This window comes from Hevea brasiliensis, chromosome 10, assembly GCF_030052815.1.
Source record: "Hevea brasiliensis isolate MT/VB/25A 57/8 chromosome 10, ASM3005281v1, whole genome shotgun sequence".
Lineage (NCBI taxonomy): Eukaryota > Viridiplantae > Streptophyta > Magnoliopsida > Malpighiales > Euphorbiaceae > Hevea > Hevea brasiliensis.
The window spans coordinates 90,313,701-90,330,273 of NC_079502.1; the positions used below are offsets into that span (position 1 = coordinate 90,313,701).

Below are 16,573 nucleotides of genomic sequence, written 5' to 3' on the forward strand. Positions count from 1 at the left end.
TATGCATATATTTATGTAGTTAAACTCTAGGCACGATTTATGTTGCATTTATAACTGTTAACGTGCCATGAATGTTGTTGTGGTAATTTGGAGCAGTGTGCGTGCGTTGGTGTGCGTGTGATGTGGTGTGGACTATGGATAGGACGGGTAGTCACGGCTTGAGTTCTTCGCTGGGACCCGATCCTTCGAGGGGTAGTCACGGCTTGAGTTCTTCGCTGGGACCCTCGATTTGGTTTATTAAGCGAAAGTCCGGCTTGAATTCTTCGCTGGCACCAGGTTGGATTTAAGAGGGCTGTATAGGGGATCAGCTCCCATATATTATTATTGATGTTACAGGGTGTGTGAGTGCTCCAAATTACCTTTTTGATGTTATGATGTGAAAATGATGTGGATGTTGCATTTCACTCTACAGGGTGCATTAGTTTTAGATAGTTATAGAAATTATGGTTAAAATTGATATTTTACTCTCTGAGTCGAACGCTCACTCCTGTTCAAAAATTTTTCCAGGCCACAGGAGGATATTTTTGAAGTTAACCTGCTTTCTCCCTCGCAGGTCGATTATTAATGTTTGTATAACTTGTTAAATCTTAGAATTTCCGCATGTGTTAGAAATGTTTATTTGATTTGGGTCTGTAAACTAAATTTATTATTTTGGACCTGTAAACTTAATATTCTATGTATGTTTGATGGATTGGATGAGGGAGCTGAGCTCCCATTTATTTTTATACTGATGAGTATGTAGAGGGTGAGCTGAGCTCCCCAGTTGAGTGTTTATTGTGTTTACAGGTCGGGTGAGTCGAAAACTCCCTGTTGGAAAGTCCATTTTATGGCCGGACTCTGTCCGTTTGGTTTCTTGAATTTGGGCCCAAATGGGTCTTAGAGTTGGGTTAATGAACAGTTAGGCTTACTACGGGCCTCGGGGGCTTTAGGCTGGCCCAGGTCCTAGTGCCGGTCCGGGCCATAGGTTGGGTCGTGACATTAACTTGCTGGCTTATTAATTATTTTATAAATAAAATTACTTAACTAGTGGCTATTGATAAGAAGAAATAGAAAAATGGAAAGTATTTGATGGCAAACAGTATAGCTAAATGTGTTTAATATATCCTTTTTTTAAGAAACAAATAAAATAAGGTAGTTTTATATGTAAAATAGTTGACAAGTTAGTAAGTTGATATGAAAATATTTAATTTTTTATCATAATGACTTTTATAAAAACAAATTAAAATTCAATAAATTTTATAAAAGAAATTAAATTTCAATAACTTTTACGAAATACTCATAAAATTGAGTAATCTCATGTAATATTTACCCTAGATAATGATAATAATGTGAATATATATGTGGTAAAGTTTATTGGTGCATTTTATTCCTTCTCTCCATTTTTATTTATTATATTTATTTTTTTGTTAAAAATTACTTGTCACATTTAAAATACTAAAAAGTATTTTTTTTTAATTTTATCATTAATCTCTACTAAATATAATAAATATTTATATATAAAATAATTAAGTGAAATAAAAGATAATTTAATTAATTATTAGTATGATTTTATAAAAATAAAATTATTCAATATCTTTTAACTTAATTATCATGTAAAATATAAATGCCAAAAAGGGATGAAATATTAACAATCAATTGATTGGTCTGCAAGCAAGCGGCGATGATTTAGGCTTTCTTGTATCGTATCCTTTTCACATTAATAGACAACTAGCCGTCAAAGTTGATTCACTAGCTCTTAAGGGGCATGCAATAATAGAGTAGAAGTAGAATTGAGCTTCTTTTCCTCTATATGTTTCTTGTTTTTTCTGTCATATACGTCAAGATGTGCTAATCATCATGCTTTTTTTTTTAAAAGAATATCACCTACCATCTCAAAAAGATAAATTCTTTAAATAAAAAACAAAAAAATTATATATCATCTTGAAATATTTCATATATAATTTATTTTTCTATATTTGATAAAATTTTAATTTTTTATTTAATATTTTGTTTTTAATTTTCATAAAAGGGGGACGCAATTTAAAAGGATAACTAATAAACATTCGGTTTTAAATTTTTATCAAATCAAAATCAATCAAATTTCCTTTTAAAATTAATTGACATTCAAATTGAATTAATTTAAGGAAAATTTATTATTTAATCTATGGGTTTTGATTGATATTATAACTTGGTCCCTATATTTTGAAAATCAAACGATTTAGTCCATCACGTATATTTTCATCAAAATAAAATATTTTTCCATCTAATATTGCTGTTAGTTTAAGTGAAAAGATAAATATATCATTTATTTAATTAAGAAAAATCTACTATTTGAACTCTGAAATTTGATTGATATTATGATTTAGTCTATATATTTTGAAAATATAATGATTTAGTCACTCATTTATATTTTTCTTCAATTAAAATCAATTATTATCAAGTAAATTAATTCTTTCTGTTCTATAAATAAAATTCAAGAAAAAAATTTAATAAAAATAAAGTTAATAAGAAAAAAAGTTATAATAATTTCAACAATTATCAAATACAGGAATTAAGTTATTCAATTTATAAAATATAGAAATCAAGTTGTAATATCAATCAAAATTTGAGGACCAAACAAATTTTTCTTAATTGAATAAAAGATATATATATATATCTTTTGACTTAAACTAATGGCAACATTAGACAAAAAGACATATGATTTTGATGGAAGCATAAGCGAGGAATTAAATCATTCAAATTCTAAAATATGGAGACCAAACCATAACATCAATCTAAATCCAGAAACCAAATAATAAATTACCCTTAATTTAACCCTAAATTTAATGTGATAGATTTTGAAATTTTTGAGAGAGGAAAGCTTTTTGCAAATCCAAATGAGAAAGGAACAATCCATTGCATTTCCTCCTTTCTCCATTTTCTATTCAATAAATCAATAGTTTCTAAATTTTATTTACATATTTTCACTCTCATTTGTTCATATAATCATTGAATGAATAAATTATGAGTAATGATAAAATATCAAATTAAGGAAATAAAATATTGTTGTAGATGGCCTTTTTCAAAGGCTAACACATGAAAGTTTCATCCCATTCCCATTAATCACCTATTCCGTGATTTTTAGAAAATAAGGAAGTTCCATGTCTTGTGATGAAGTTGGACTGTTATCAGTGTTCTGGCATGTAACATGCTATCTATTTATACATTCACTTAATTTCTTATTCAATTTTCATGGGATTTTTGCTATGCCTTATTTTTAGATAAAAGTTTATGATAAATTGACTTGACCCATGTATTTAAATTGAAGGCTTATACATGTTCATATATGGGATCCTTTTTCTATACCAGCATTGTGGATGATTTTTCCTAACACACATGTGATTCATTCTTTTGTGGCCCTTGTTAACACTCCGTTTCTTTCAAAATCAAATCCATTACAAGTGATAATGGATTAAAATTTTATAAATTCTATGTTTCTAAAAGGATCATTCATTAAATTACGTGTATAGAGAAGACCTTTAAGTAAAATGCTGTGATTGAAATAAAATAAAATACCGATACATTGTAAATGTGGTTAAAATACTTAATTTTTTCAGTAAATCTTCCTAAAATTTTTTGGTCTTATGCAGTTTCTCATTCTATCTATTTGATCAATCGATTACCACCCCTCTTCTTCAAAATAAGTCACCTTATGAAATACTTCATCACACCATTATTGATTTTGATAATCTCAGAGTTTTTGGCCCCCTATGTTTTGCCTTCACCTTAAACACTAACAGATCCAAATTTGATCCTAGATCAAGAAAGTGTATTTTCCTTGGTTTTAAAAATGGCACAAAAGGATAAATTCTCTATGACAATTTCTTATGAAATTTTATCTTCAAAAATGTTGTCTTTCATGAGTCAAATTTTCCTTTCCACATTTCTGATACTTACACAGATATCCATTCTCCTATTTCCTTGCCTCAAAACAGTACTTTCTCAGATTTTGATCTTCCCATTCTTGGTGATTCATCTCATCCATTTGCACCTTCTTCTCATCCTCTATCTTCAATTACTTCTCGCTCTAATACCATAACAAGAAATGAATTGGAATTGGAAATTTGATCTATTGATTGAAGAAGAGAGAGACTTTATACAACAGTCTATACAAGGGGGAAAAAGGAGCGGGAAGCTGATAAACTCAATCAACAAAAAAACAGAGAAAAGCAATGTGTTTAACAAACTGAAGCTAGCTAAGCTAACTAACTAAACTAGATAGCTAATTACAAAAACTAGTTAACTAATTTGAATAAATAGCTTATCTAATTTTGTGAATGCTCTATTTGTTGTAATAAGGGGAGCATATACTAAGAGCATTAAAAAATATTACTTTTTTAGGTATAAAATTTTAAAATTTTCTTGTTTATTTATAGAAATTGCGTCACAATGTGTTTTGAGGTCACCAGACAATTCTAATTGAAGTGAAAAGGTGTAGAGTTGCCTTGCCTCTCTAATTTTTGAGGAAAAATAAAGAAAACCTTTTGTTTTTGAAATTTTTTTTTGGATTTAAAATAGAAAGAAAATAATCTACTTTTATTTCACAGATTCAGAGTTTGGGGTCCGTATATATATGGGGAAGATGTTAAGCACCCCACATCGTTCTTAAAAAGGACAGATAGATATAAAGATGTGCTCAAATAGATTAATGTTAATAATTTGAAATGGAGTTTGATCTATAATATCTATTCCTTGCTTTGATCAGAAAGAAAAATATAGGAACACTTGAATGTCTTACTCTTAGAGTAAGTCAAATACACAAGTGAAACGTCCTAGAAGTGAATTTTGACTCTATTTATTATTATTATTTTTTTTATTTTTGAAAACTTTTTATTTTGAAAGAGGCTTCTAGATTTGACAAATGGTTGAAAATTTTTTAAATGAGATTGTTCAAGAAAATTTAAAAAGGCAGGGTTTAAAATTAAATGTGATCTAAAATTAAAATTTTGATTGAAATTAAATTGGCATGAAATAAAATTTGTTTCAAATTATAAGACTGGCAGAAAAATAAAACTACCGGAAATTAATTTTGCTTGAAATGAAAATGATATATGTGAAAAAAAGTGAATTTGAATTGTTTTTATTTTTTTTAAAAGGAGAATTTTTTTAATTTTTCTTAAAAACTATATTGTCAGAAGTAGAAGCCATTTATTTTCAAAGAGAGAGAGAAAAAAGAATTTTATTTTGTGCTTCTAAAAAAGACATTTTTGTAAAAAAAAAAATTAATTAACTTAATCACACATTAGAATAAATAGGAGCCCAGATGAACTTATAATGTGGATAATATCTACTTATCAATTTTATTAATTTCCTCAATTTCCTTGATTTAAACTTTAATACCAAAAAAATGTATCATTTAGTTCCTAGGAATTTTAATAGGTCATGAAAACTTTCAACTCTATCATTAATCCCATCATCGATGTCCAAATGACCGAGGGTATTATGCATGTGGTGTGCCTAATTATTTATGAAATGCAACTTATGAATTAAACACATATATCACTTACAAGTTGACCAAGAGATTTTAGCCAGATGCCCTCAAAGTCAGATTTCCTTTCATTCGCAGCTCTCAACCAGTCAAATAATTCACATAAGATAATAATATTATGTATTATATTTATTATTACCTTTAGAATAGTTTAAGAGAAATTAATTTAATTTTTTTTATTTATTGGGTATAAGACGAAATTATCATTACACCCAACAAACCATTAATTATTATTTCTTTAGGTTCAATATGCAATTATCATCAAACCCAAAATTTTCATTTTATTTCATTTTATGGGATTTAAAATGAAATTATCATTAAACCCCCTAAAGGTTTTATTATTTTAATTTTTATTTGATTTTTAAGATGGAATAATCATTAAACTCCAAAAAAACCTTAATTATTATCTGACTTATAGGATTTAAGATAAAATTATCATTAAACCCCGAAAGGTTTTATATGCTTTATTTTAAGTTGGTAGAATTTAAGATGAAATTATTATTAAATCCTAACAATCCTTTAGATTTTTTTAAATCATAAGGTTTAAGATGCAATTATCATTAGACTTGGAATGTTTAATTCCAATTTTGTAATTAATAGGATCCAAGGTAAAATTATCATTAGACCTCCAATTATTTTAATTTTGTATTTTAGTGCATTTTTATGGGGTTTAAGGTTATATTGTACATTTAGGTGATGAAATTATCAACCAACCCAATAAATTTTAATTAACAATCACTTTTATTTTTTTTAATATGTTTAAGGTAAAATTACCATCAAACACCGAAACTCTAATGTTATATTTTACTTATTAGGGTTTACGATGAAATTATCAATAAACCCAAAGGTTTAATTAATTTATTTCCATTTGACTTTAGTACGGCTTAAGAAGAACTCTCCACTAAACCCAAAAAATTAGATTAATTATTTTATTTTAATAAGTTTAAGGTGAAGTTACCGTTAAACCCCAAAATTTTAATTTAGATTTTTATTTTTAGGTTTATGATAAAATTGTCAACAAGCCCAATAAATTAATATGATTTTGTAAGGTTTAAGATGTAATTATCATTAGACCGTAAAAATATTTTATTAATTATTGTTGTTATCATTGTCATTGTTGTAAAATGAAAATAATCCAAGGCTTAATCAATTTGAATATCCGCGTCTTCCATGCTATCAATATCATCCCATTTTAAAAGGTTGAGCATATACATCCAACATACTTGTCACACATCATACGCATATGCAAACATTGAAATAAACTTACAGAAAATCATTTCCTCTACTGATGCTTTCGAAATTCATGATAGGAATTAATATATTGAGATTATCATATTTTAAAGTACCCAACTAGGAATCTTTAGCTTCTACGCACCTCATCACCCAATGGAATCATCCCCAAGATCATATATCCAACACACTAAATGGTACCATTGAACCATTCTTTTAAAAGGAACCGCACCGAACCAGCTTGGTAGGCTCCAAGAAGCATTTTGAATGTCTTCACCAGTTCACCCATTATTTATCAATGAATTTCAGTATAAGGCTCCCATTCATATAATTATCCACCCATGAAATCAATATAAAACATCACCCTTCATAAAAACTGAATGAAATGCAATGTCAAAATTTAACCTCACAACCAGTATGTATTGACCTATGTTATTATCAAACAATATAAGTAGCGAAAAGCAAAGAATAGAGTTGTATAGTTTAAATCACCACAATGACAGATTAACTATGTCAAAAATCAAATAGGTATCAATCAATTTGCAAATTGAATGGAGATTAATCAATTAGTTAGTATTCAATCATTAACAAAAGCACAACGAAATCAAGAAAACTCATTTTCCCATAATATAAGTTTATATGGAACAGATTGAATTTTCACCTTAAACTCTAACAAGTGTAAATGCTAAAAAGAGGATGATGAAATAAGAAGAAGACAAGGTGAATCTTCACATATGGCTTCAACGTGATGGGTTAATAATGGATGAACTGCTGACGATGTGGGGCACTGCTGGCGTGAAAGAAACTGCCTGGAGGAGGAACAAATAATGCGAAAATGAATCTAATGAGGGTTGAATCGAGAAAGTGCTAAAGTGAGTCTACGATGAGGAAGAAATATGATGGTGTAGACGAATTGAAATGCGATTGATCATGGAGTTCTTTGTTGTTAGGTTTGCGATGGCTTTTTAAAAGCAAAGGTCTCTCAGAAAGAGAACGATGTGTGTCGATGGAGAGCTCCTTTTTATCTGAAGGAGAGGATCATTTTTATTTTAGGAGAGAGGCTAGGTTCTTTTCTGAGAGAGTCAAAGGGACAGAAAGAGTTTCTTTTACAGATAACCAGCAGAGCTTGGGAAATTAAACCAGAAGTAACTCCCATTAATTAGTTTTTATCTTCTATTTCTTCAAAAATAAATAAAAAATAAAATAAAAGAGAGTATATTAAGACCCTAAAAACTGGATAAATTAAAATAAAAACCAAATTTTAAAAAAATGAGTCAAAATCGAAATTGAATCTAAACAAATTAATTTCATTCACTTTTAATTTGCACCTTTTTAATTAAATAAAATTAGATTACTATCCGAAAATTAAAATTAAAAAGTAAAGATCGAAATCGAAAATGTCAATTAAAATTGAAACAAAAATTCAAAATAAAATGATTTTTTTTACTTTATTATTATTTTTATTTTATTAAAATTTTATTTTTAAGTCCAGACAAAATATAGTGTCTACAGATTGAGACTTAGGTATTTATATTGAGCGAGCATTTACTTCAAGAACATTGAATAACCCTCATAGGTGGATGGCTAATTTGATATGTGGACCAAAAAAAGACAACTTCATTATCTTTTGAGTGTCTTATGGCTAAGCTAAACTTATAATTCCACCCGATCTATTGCTTAAAATTATAAGTAATTACATTAGTGCAATTTAAATTTATATTAAAATTTTGAATAATTATATTTCCATTAAAATTAAATTAAATTTTTATTTTTTAAATAATTGTTAATTATTTACTTTTAAATATTTCTTCATAAATAAATTCTATATAATTTTTTTTAATTGTATATATCTCAAATCTTTTACCATTTCAACAAATTCTTTAAAGAATTAACTTATATATAATATAAATTATAAAAAATATTATTAATTTATTTATCTCCATTCGATAATATTTTAATTTTCCATTTAATATATTTTAATTTTCATAATAAGAGCAATACAATTTAAAATTACAACTAATAAAACATTCGGTTTTAAATTTTTATCAAATCAAAATCAATCTTATCTTCTTTGAAAATTAATTGACATTGAAATTGAATTAATTTAATGTGATGGATTGCATTTCTTCCTTTCTCCATTTTCTATTCAACCAATCAATAGTTTATTAATTTTATTTAAATACTTTCACTCTCCCATCTCATCCGTCCATATAATTCATAGAATATATATATATATATATATATATATATATATATATATATATATATATATATATATATATATATTATGAGTAATCATAAAGTATCAAATTAAGGAAATAAATTATTTTTTCAAGGCTAAAACATGAAAGTTTCATCCCATTCCCATTAATTACCTTTTCCATGATTTTGAGAAAACAAGAAACTTTCATGTCTGGCGATGAAGTTGGAGTAAATTTCTTATTTTCTCAAAATCATGGAAAAGTTAAATTAATGGGAATGGGATGAAACCTTCATGTCTGGTGATGAAGTTGGAGTACTGTTTTCTGTGTTCTGGCATGGAGCATGCTCTATATTTGTATATTCACTTATTTTCTCATTTAATTTTCATGGGTTTTTTGCTATGCCTTTTTTTTTAAACGAAAGTTTACGATAAATTGACTTAATTGAACAACGCTGGAAGCATTAAAAAATAGTATTTTTTGACATAAAATTTTATTTTTTTTTTTAATTTGTAAGGAGCAATATCCATGTAAAGCATTGAAAAATATGTATTTTGAGAGTATTGATTAATCCCTCGCAGGTGAGTGGTTGACTAATGAATTTGATATATGAACCAAAAAAGCTTCATTTTCAATGTCTGCAAATTGATATGGGATTCGAATGACAAGCCCAGCGATACAATATTTGTGTGAAATATAAAATTTAGTATATTTTGATAAAATTATAATAATTTTATTAAAAGGTAGGTAGGTCTTGACCTATAAATATTTATAAAATTTATTTTTATACGTATAAAAAATTTTGATTTCTGATTAATTGATCTCTTAAGTTTTTTATTGGCTTACAAATATTTTAAAAAAAATCTTAATAGGTATAATAAATTTTATTTTTTCATTAATTAGCTTCCTCAAATTTTCTATTGATCCCTAATAATTTATAATTTATTTATAATAATCTAAATTAAAATATCAAATTTACTTTATTGCAATTAAATGAATATAGAAAAAATATATATTTTATTGATATATTATGATTCGTCCCTCAACAAAAATATTCTGATTCTGTCACTATTTTTAAGTTGTCATTTCCTTAATATACTCTTAACTAAGCTGGAAAAAGATTTGGTAGTTTGAGGCTCTCTAGCAAGCAGGCTGGATCCAAAGGATTGTAAATGCCAAACCCAAACTGCTTGTTTAATGGGCCTTAGCAGAATAAAGATGGCTTAGCCCCAATGGAATATATCTTTGCAAGCATGCCAATGTTCTTATTTTATATGTACAAAATTTAACTATTAATTTTTGGACCAAAAAAATTTAAATTAATTCAATCAAATTAAATGGTTTAATTTTGAATTGAATAATACATATTATTTATAAGTTTTTTTAATAAATTATTCAAAAAAGAATTTAATTGAATTATCAACGAATTTGTTTGATTTTTATAATTTTTCAAATTAATTTTTTAAGTTAAAAAATTAAATTTTTTAATTTTAAGCATAAAAATTAATTAAAAAATAATTTAAACTAAATTTATATAAAATTTTAATTTTCAATCAGAGGATAAATCATCAAGCTAAACTATTGTTTTGGCCTCTCAAATGGTTAAATAATTAAATAAGTAAATTAAAAGAATTCATTAGTGGGGCACTCTGGCTTTAGATGGAAGGATATCATTCGGCCACAAGAAAATGCTAAGGCACAACAGGCCAATGAGCCTCATAGCTTTATTGACATTTTGTCTTAGTCTCTGGTATGGATTTGAAAGTCTTTTGTGGCTAAATGAAAGCGAAAAGAGAAGTGTCTCGATTCACAGGGAAACCATATGCCAATGAATTATGAATTTTCACCATTAATTTATACAGACACATCAATTATTAATTAGGAGTTTAAATTACCATATTCTCCTCATGCCCATCATCAGACCATTCATGTGCAAAGCACAGCAGCTCACCAAATAATCACCGTCCAAAATTCAATATACAAATAATGAACAATCACAAGGAGAGGAAGAAGAAGAAGAAGAAGAAGAAGAAGAAGAAGAAGAAACAATAAGTATCAGAAGAAAGAAAGAAACCACTGACAGTCAACCAACAAATAACAGAAATAACAGATCTCATCGACCCAGCTCCATGAATCTAATTTAAGATGATGATGCAACTTCAAACCACTTCCTAGGCCAAAGTAAAGGCCAAGAAAGTTCCTGCAAGTACAGTTCCAGCGAGGATAACTCTATCAACCTTGGCAGCAGCGAAGTTTCCAGGAGGTGGAGGAGCAGGAGTCATCGATGAATTAGGCGAAGGGGCTGATGGTGCAGGGGGGGAGGGGGTAGGGGAAGTTGGAGACGGAGATGGAGGAGAAAGTGGTGAAGGAGATGGAACTTTTGTTGGAGATGGGGTAGGAGCAGTAGATGATGGAGAAGGAGATGGTGTTGGTGTTGCAGTGGGTGTTGGTGATGGAGTTGGCGTAGCCGTTGGCGATGGAGTTGGTGCTGCTTTTGGTGCCGGATTTGGTGCAGGAGTTGGTGCTGCTTTTGGGGCAGGAGTTGGTGCTGCTTTTGGTGCTGGAGTTGGTGAAGCTCCTGGTGCCTGTGCCGTGCAAGAAGCGGCCAAGAGACCCAAGATCAATAAAACTTTAAGCATGCAAGAATCCATCTGCATCTTTACACCAACTTTGAGAGAAAAAGAAGTAGAAAGCTAGGTAGCCTTTGAGAGTTCTGAGGAGCGAATAGAACAAGAAGAGAAGGCAATATAAAAAAGGAGAGGAGAGATGAGAAAATTAAGAAAGGCGATTAATCAAGAAATCAATAATGAAATGTTAAGAGATTCTTGAAATTATTAAACACTGTACGAGAAAAACTATATATTTATAGTTCACTCACACATCCATAGCCTGGGTAACCAAATTTATTGATAATTAATCTATTGCCCTTCCTGGAACCTTCTTCAAATATCTCACACACGAGCCCACAACAACTAAAACGACAAACCAGGATATGAAACCTTGTGAAGATATTAGAGAGTTCTTGTGATAAATTAACAAGACAATTTGACCTTATATTTCTCATAAATTTACGTTAATTACACTTGAATTGGACATGCGTCGGTTGCGAAAGGGTCAGTAAGATGTCTCTTTCTACGAATCAGCATTTGGCAAATATTAAATGAAATTAAAATATTAAAAATAAAAAATTGGGTTACCTTCCCTTCACAGTCTGTCCTCAGCGCTAACTTTTTCAGTTTCAACGGCTCCTTTTCATGGTCAGTGATATTACCTTAATACCCTTTTTTTAATTAACTTTTTATTTAGTGAATAGAATATACTATATAAGTGTGTTTACAAAAAAAACTCAATGCGTATATTCACCGTTAAATTATATATATATATATATATATATATATATATATTCATTTTATATATTTTTTAATTAATTATATATATATTTTAATATAAATATTTAATTTAATAATAATTAAATTTATTTTCATATTAGTTTAAACTTTTATTAGATATATCATATATTATTATTATTATTATTATTAAATCAGGTATGAGAAAAAAACAATTCCTTCCCTTTTTAATCTCTTTTTTCATTCTCTCTCTCTTTCTCTGCTCTGCCTCTCCTCTTCTCCTCAGGCACACTCAGCCTTCCTTTCTCTTATACTTCTCTCCTCTATTTTCTCTTCATCTTTAATATATTTCTACCATAATACTATCACATTTAACATGAGCATCAGAGAGTTCTCACTAAAAAAGTACTTGATAGACCTCTGACCGATTTTTCTTTATCTACAAAGTCTCTATAGTTGAGAAGATATGAGACCTATATTAATAAAGTCATAGTTTCTGAGTTTCATCAAATATTAATTTTGGGAGTCTAATATTTAACTCTTAATTTTTTTTAATATTCTACTAAATACATCTTTAATAGTTGTACTAATTTCACTATGTTCAATTTAATTATTATTAATTTTTTATTTAAATTAATTAAAATTTTTAACTTCAACTTAAATTAATTTAAAAAAAAAAGAAAATTAAGAAATTTAATGTTTTTTCAATTTTTAAACTCATAAAACTTAAATTTTTAATTTTTAGTCTAATTTAAGAAATTAATAAATTTAATCTAAAAATTTTAATTTTTTTTAAAAATTAAACTTAAATTAAAAATAAAAATAAGTTAAATTAAATATCCAAATAAACTCGCACCAAAACTGAAATTTCCCACATCACTAATCGATAACAGTCATCAACGATGGATTATGGATTATCATCACACGTGTTAAACGACTGTGGTGTTTGATGTTTGATGGTGACTCTTCTTGTTTTGTATGCATAACGTAAGTACATGAACAGCTGTTTTACAGCCGTTTTGAGGAGATAATTGTGGAGAGGGAAAAACTAGAGTAACGGTTAGACATGGGAAACACCTTACATTTATATATGTTGCCCTAAAAACGTGCATGTCTGGTTGTCGTTCGTGGTTGGAACACAGAGCAAAGGTTCAGAATTTCTGTGCCCTTTGGTTTAGGTGAAGCCTGCCCAAGTTACGAAGTTTCTTGGCTTCAAATACGCGTGGCTGTTGAGGGTTGTTTGGGACACGTGTTCTGATGGAGAGGCAGGTGTATAGCTTCTGTGTGACACAAAATTTTATGGCAGTTGAGGAGTTAACAGTAACTGGCAAAAGCTGTCAAGAGCTAGATGTTGGTGAAAGGGCTGAGAAAATGGGTTATGTGTGGAATTTTTTTGGTTATATGTGAATGATGATAATTGCTCACAAATATTGTTATTAAAGATTTATTAGAAAATTAGAGTTAAATAAATTAAAAAATTATTAAAAAAAATTATTTTTTTGATTGATTTTAAAAAATATTTTTAAAATATTATTACAGAAAGGGTAGGTTAAGTTTATTTTTGGAAGTCACTTGCTCAATGATTCCAAAAATAGATGCTCCATTTTAGAAGAAGGTTTATTTTTCTTTTTGTTGGGTGATAATATTAATTATATTCCTATGTTTCAATTTGATTTAATTAGGCATTTACAATATTTAAACATTTATATTCAAATATTTAAAAATTTATAATTTTTAGACCCTAATCCATCTCTAAATTTTCTCTTTTTTTTTTTCATTATATATTTTTTTATGAGGTAGTCACTGTAAATATTTTTCATACTAATTACCCTCCCCTTTTCTTTTTTATGCTTTTTTAATATTTTATTTTATGCTTTCTTAAAAAATTCTTCAAATATGTATCATTTTAAAATAAATATGAATTTATTCTTATATCATTTGATTTTTTTTTCTATTTTTTAGGAGGATTTATTGTCTCATCTTTTGTGAAAATTTGATATTTTCTCATTTATAAGGATTTTATTTCCAATATTGCGATAATCTTTTTCCTTTTCATTTATTATAGAGTTTTAAGTGTTTTATTTTATTATTAGGGTAAAAGTGTAATGATAGAAAATAAATATTTAATAGTTTTCAGATTGGGCTCATAGAAAACTGCAGAGTTAAAATAGTGGTAGATTATCACTGAGTAGAATTCAAGCTATATGATCAACTTAAATGCTTTGTCGACATAATCAAATTATTCAAATCGAAATAATTACTATTATATTTTATATAAGCGATTTATTTTATATTTTTTTTATATAAAATTATGGTAATATAAAATTTTATATTATATAGAATCATCTTATTTGATTTGTTCTTAATAGTCATGAAATGATCCTTTAATACACTAAAAATAAAAAGTAAAAATCCATAAATTTCAAGAATTAATCATAATTAATGAAATAAAGAGTAACCCATTTGCTAATAAAATATTTGGTAAAAAAACCACCAAGTCCATTGCATGGTTGGACCAAGTCCATAGGAATTAGATTTAGCATCACAACACCACCTTATATAAAGAGAATATGTTTGTTCAATTAATTAAATTAATTCTAAGTTTGTTTAGTATTGCAATGCTCTAACCAACTTAATTTACAAAATAAATTAATAATGTAATGAGTTGTTTATTTATATTTATTTTATTGGGAAGCTTTCAATAATATGCTTGTGATGTGTGAAAATGAGTGGTGTTGTTATAACATCAATATGCCACCCCATTCCATACCCATACACATTGCCAAAAGTCATCATTATAACCAAATTATTATGAAAGTGACATTAACAAGTCCTTCAAATTTAGTACAATCAACTGGATGATGACCCATAAACAGAATATATATATATATATATATATATAGAGAGACAGAGAGAGAGAGAGAATTCATTTGGTTGGTAAATGACTTTCATAAAAATATTCTTTTTTCCAAATAATTCTTACAGTTGGCACTTTAATTGTAGAATTTTTTTTTTAAACTTTGTGATTTAGAATTACATTTTAATTTTGGTAAAATTTAATTTAATTAATTTTATAAAATTAAAGATATAGAATTTCAAATGAATTCTTATACATATTAAATAAAAAAAAACTTTTTAAATGATTTTAACAAATCAAAGACTTGGTTCTTGCAGAAAGGGTCTGCAGGGAAATGGCCAATGACTCAACCAACACAGGAACAATTCAGAACTTAATCCAAAAAGGAACACTGAAACTGTCAACCAAAAGGTTTATTAATATCAAAATTTCCAATCAATCACAAATTCTATATTGAAAGTGATTAAGAGATATGGTCCTAAATCTGTTTAGTAACTATAAATATACCACTCATATGATAGGTAGTAAGTTCGAATCTCTACTTCTTTAATTTTAAAAAAAAAATTTAAATTTATTATTTAATAATTTGAAAATTTATTTAATTATTTTAAAGTTTTTATAATTAAAACAGGTAAAATTAAACTAAGCAACTCTAACAATGATCCAGTTAAATGTATTTACTTAGAAAAACCTGCGCACTGAAGAAAGCTTTCTTGGATTCCAAACTGGTCCAGCTCAAACTTCAAAAAATATGCTTACCTTTTCTTGCTTTAGGAGTTGAAGTTTTCTGAAAGATACTCTAAAAGAAAACCCAATAGGAAACGCCAACTATCGACCTTTGGATTTTAATTATTGGATTAGGAAGAACCTCCTCCAATCAACTTCTTCAATTTGTGGTCCAGTCACATTCAAGGACCAAGTTTTAAATAATTCGGTCCCCGAGAGGACCTTCATTTTCAAGTAATACACGCGTTGTCAAACGAACTAATCGAGTTTTAAGAAGTTCAGACTTGACTCGTTAAAATTTTTTCAAATTTGAACAGATCATTTTCAATTCATTAAAATTTTTTTGAGCTTATGCTTTTATTAAATCGAATTTCAAATAGCTCGTTAATAACTTAACTCATTTATAATTCTAGGGAGTTTTTAAATTTATGATCTCACAAACTGACCCGTGAATCTATTAAACAAGGAGATCAAAAGGCTTAATAGGCCAAATATCAATAGGCCTGCACTCGATTTATTTAAAAAACGAACTTAACTAAACTAAGCTTTATCAAGCTGAACCTCAAATAGCTCACGGGCTCACAATTCATTTACAGCCATAGAGAAAAGAGGCAAATAAAGTTCCCTGTACCTCTCCCTATCATTTATATCGAGTTAAAATGTCTAAATGAGTGTTTACCACAGCATACCAAGGCTATTCCATTAA

At 27.9% G+C, this 16,573-nt stretch overlaps 1 protein-coding gene across 1 annotated transcript; it reads right to left on the minus strand.

Moving 5' to 3' along the window:
- Window positions 1–10,743: 10,743 nt before the first annotated feature.
- LOC110634477 (vegetative cell wall protein gp1) lies at window positions 10,744–11,967 on the minus strand. The gene has a single exon (XM_021783495.2). The coding sequence runs from the start codon at window positions 11,592–11,594 to the stop codon at window positions 11,109–11,111; it is 486 nt and encodes a 161-aa protein (XP_021639187.2). The 5' UTR covers window positions 11,595–11,967; the 3' UTR covers window positions 10,744–11,108.
- Window positions 11,968–16,573: the final 4,606 nt, after the last annotated feature.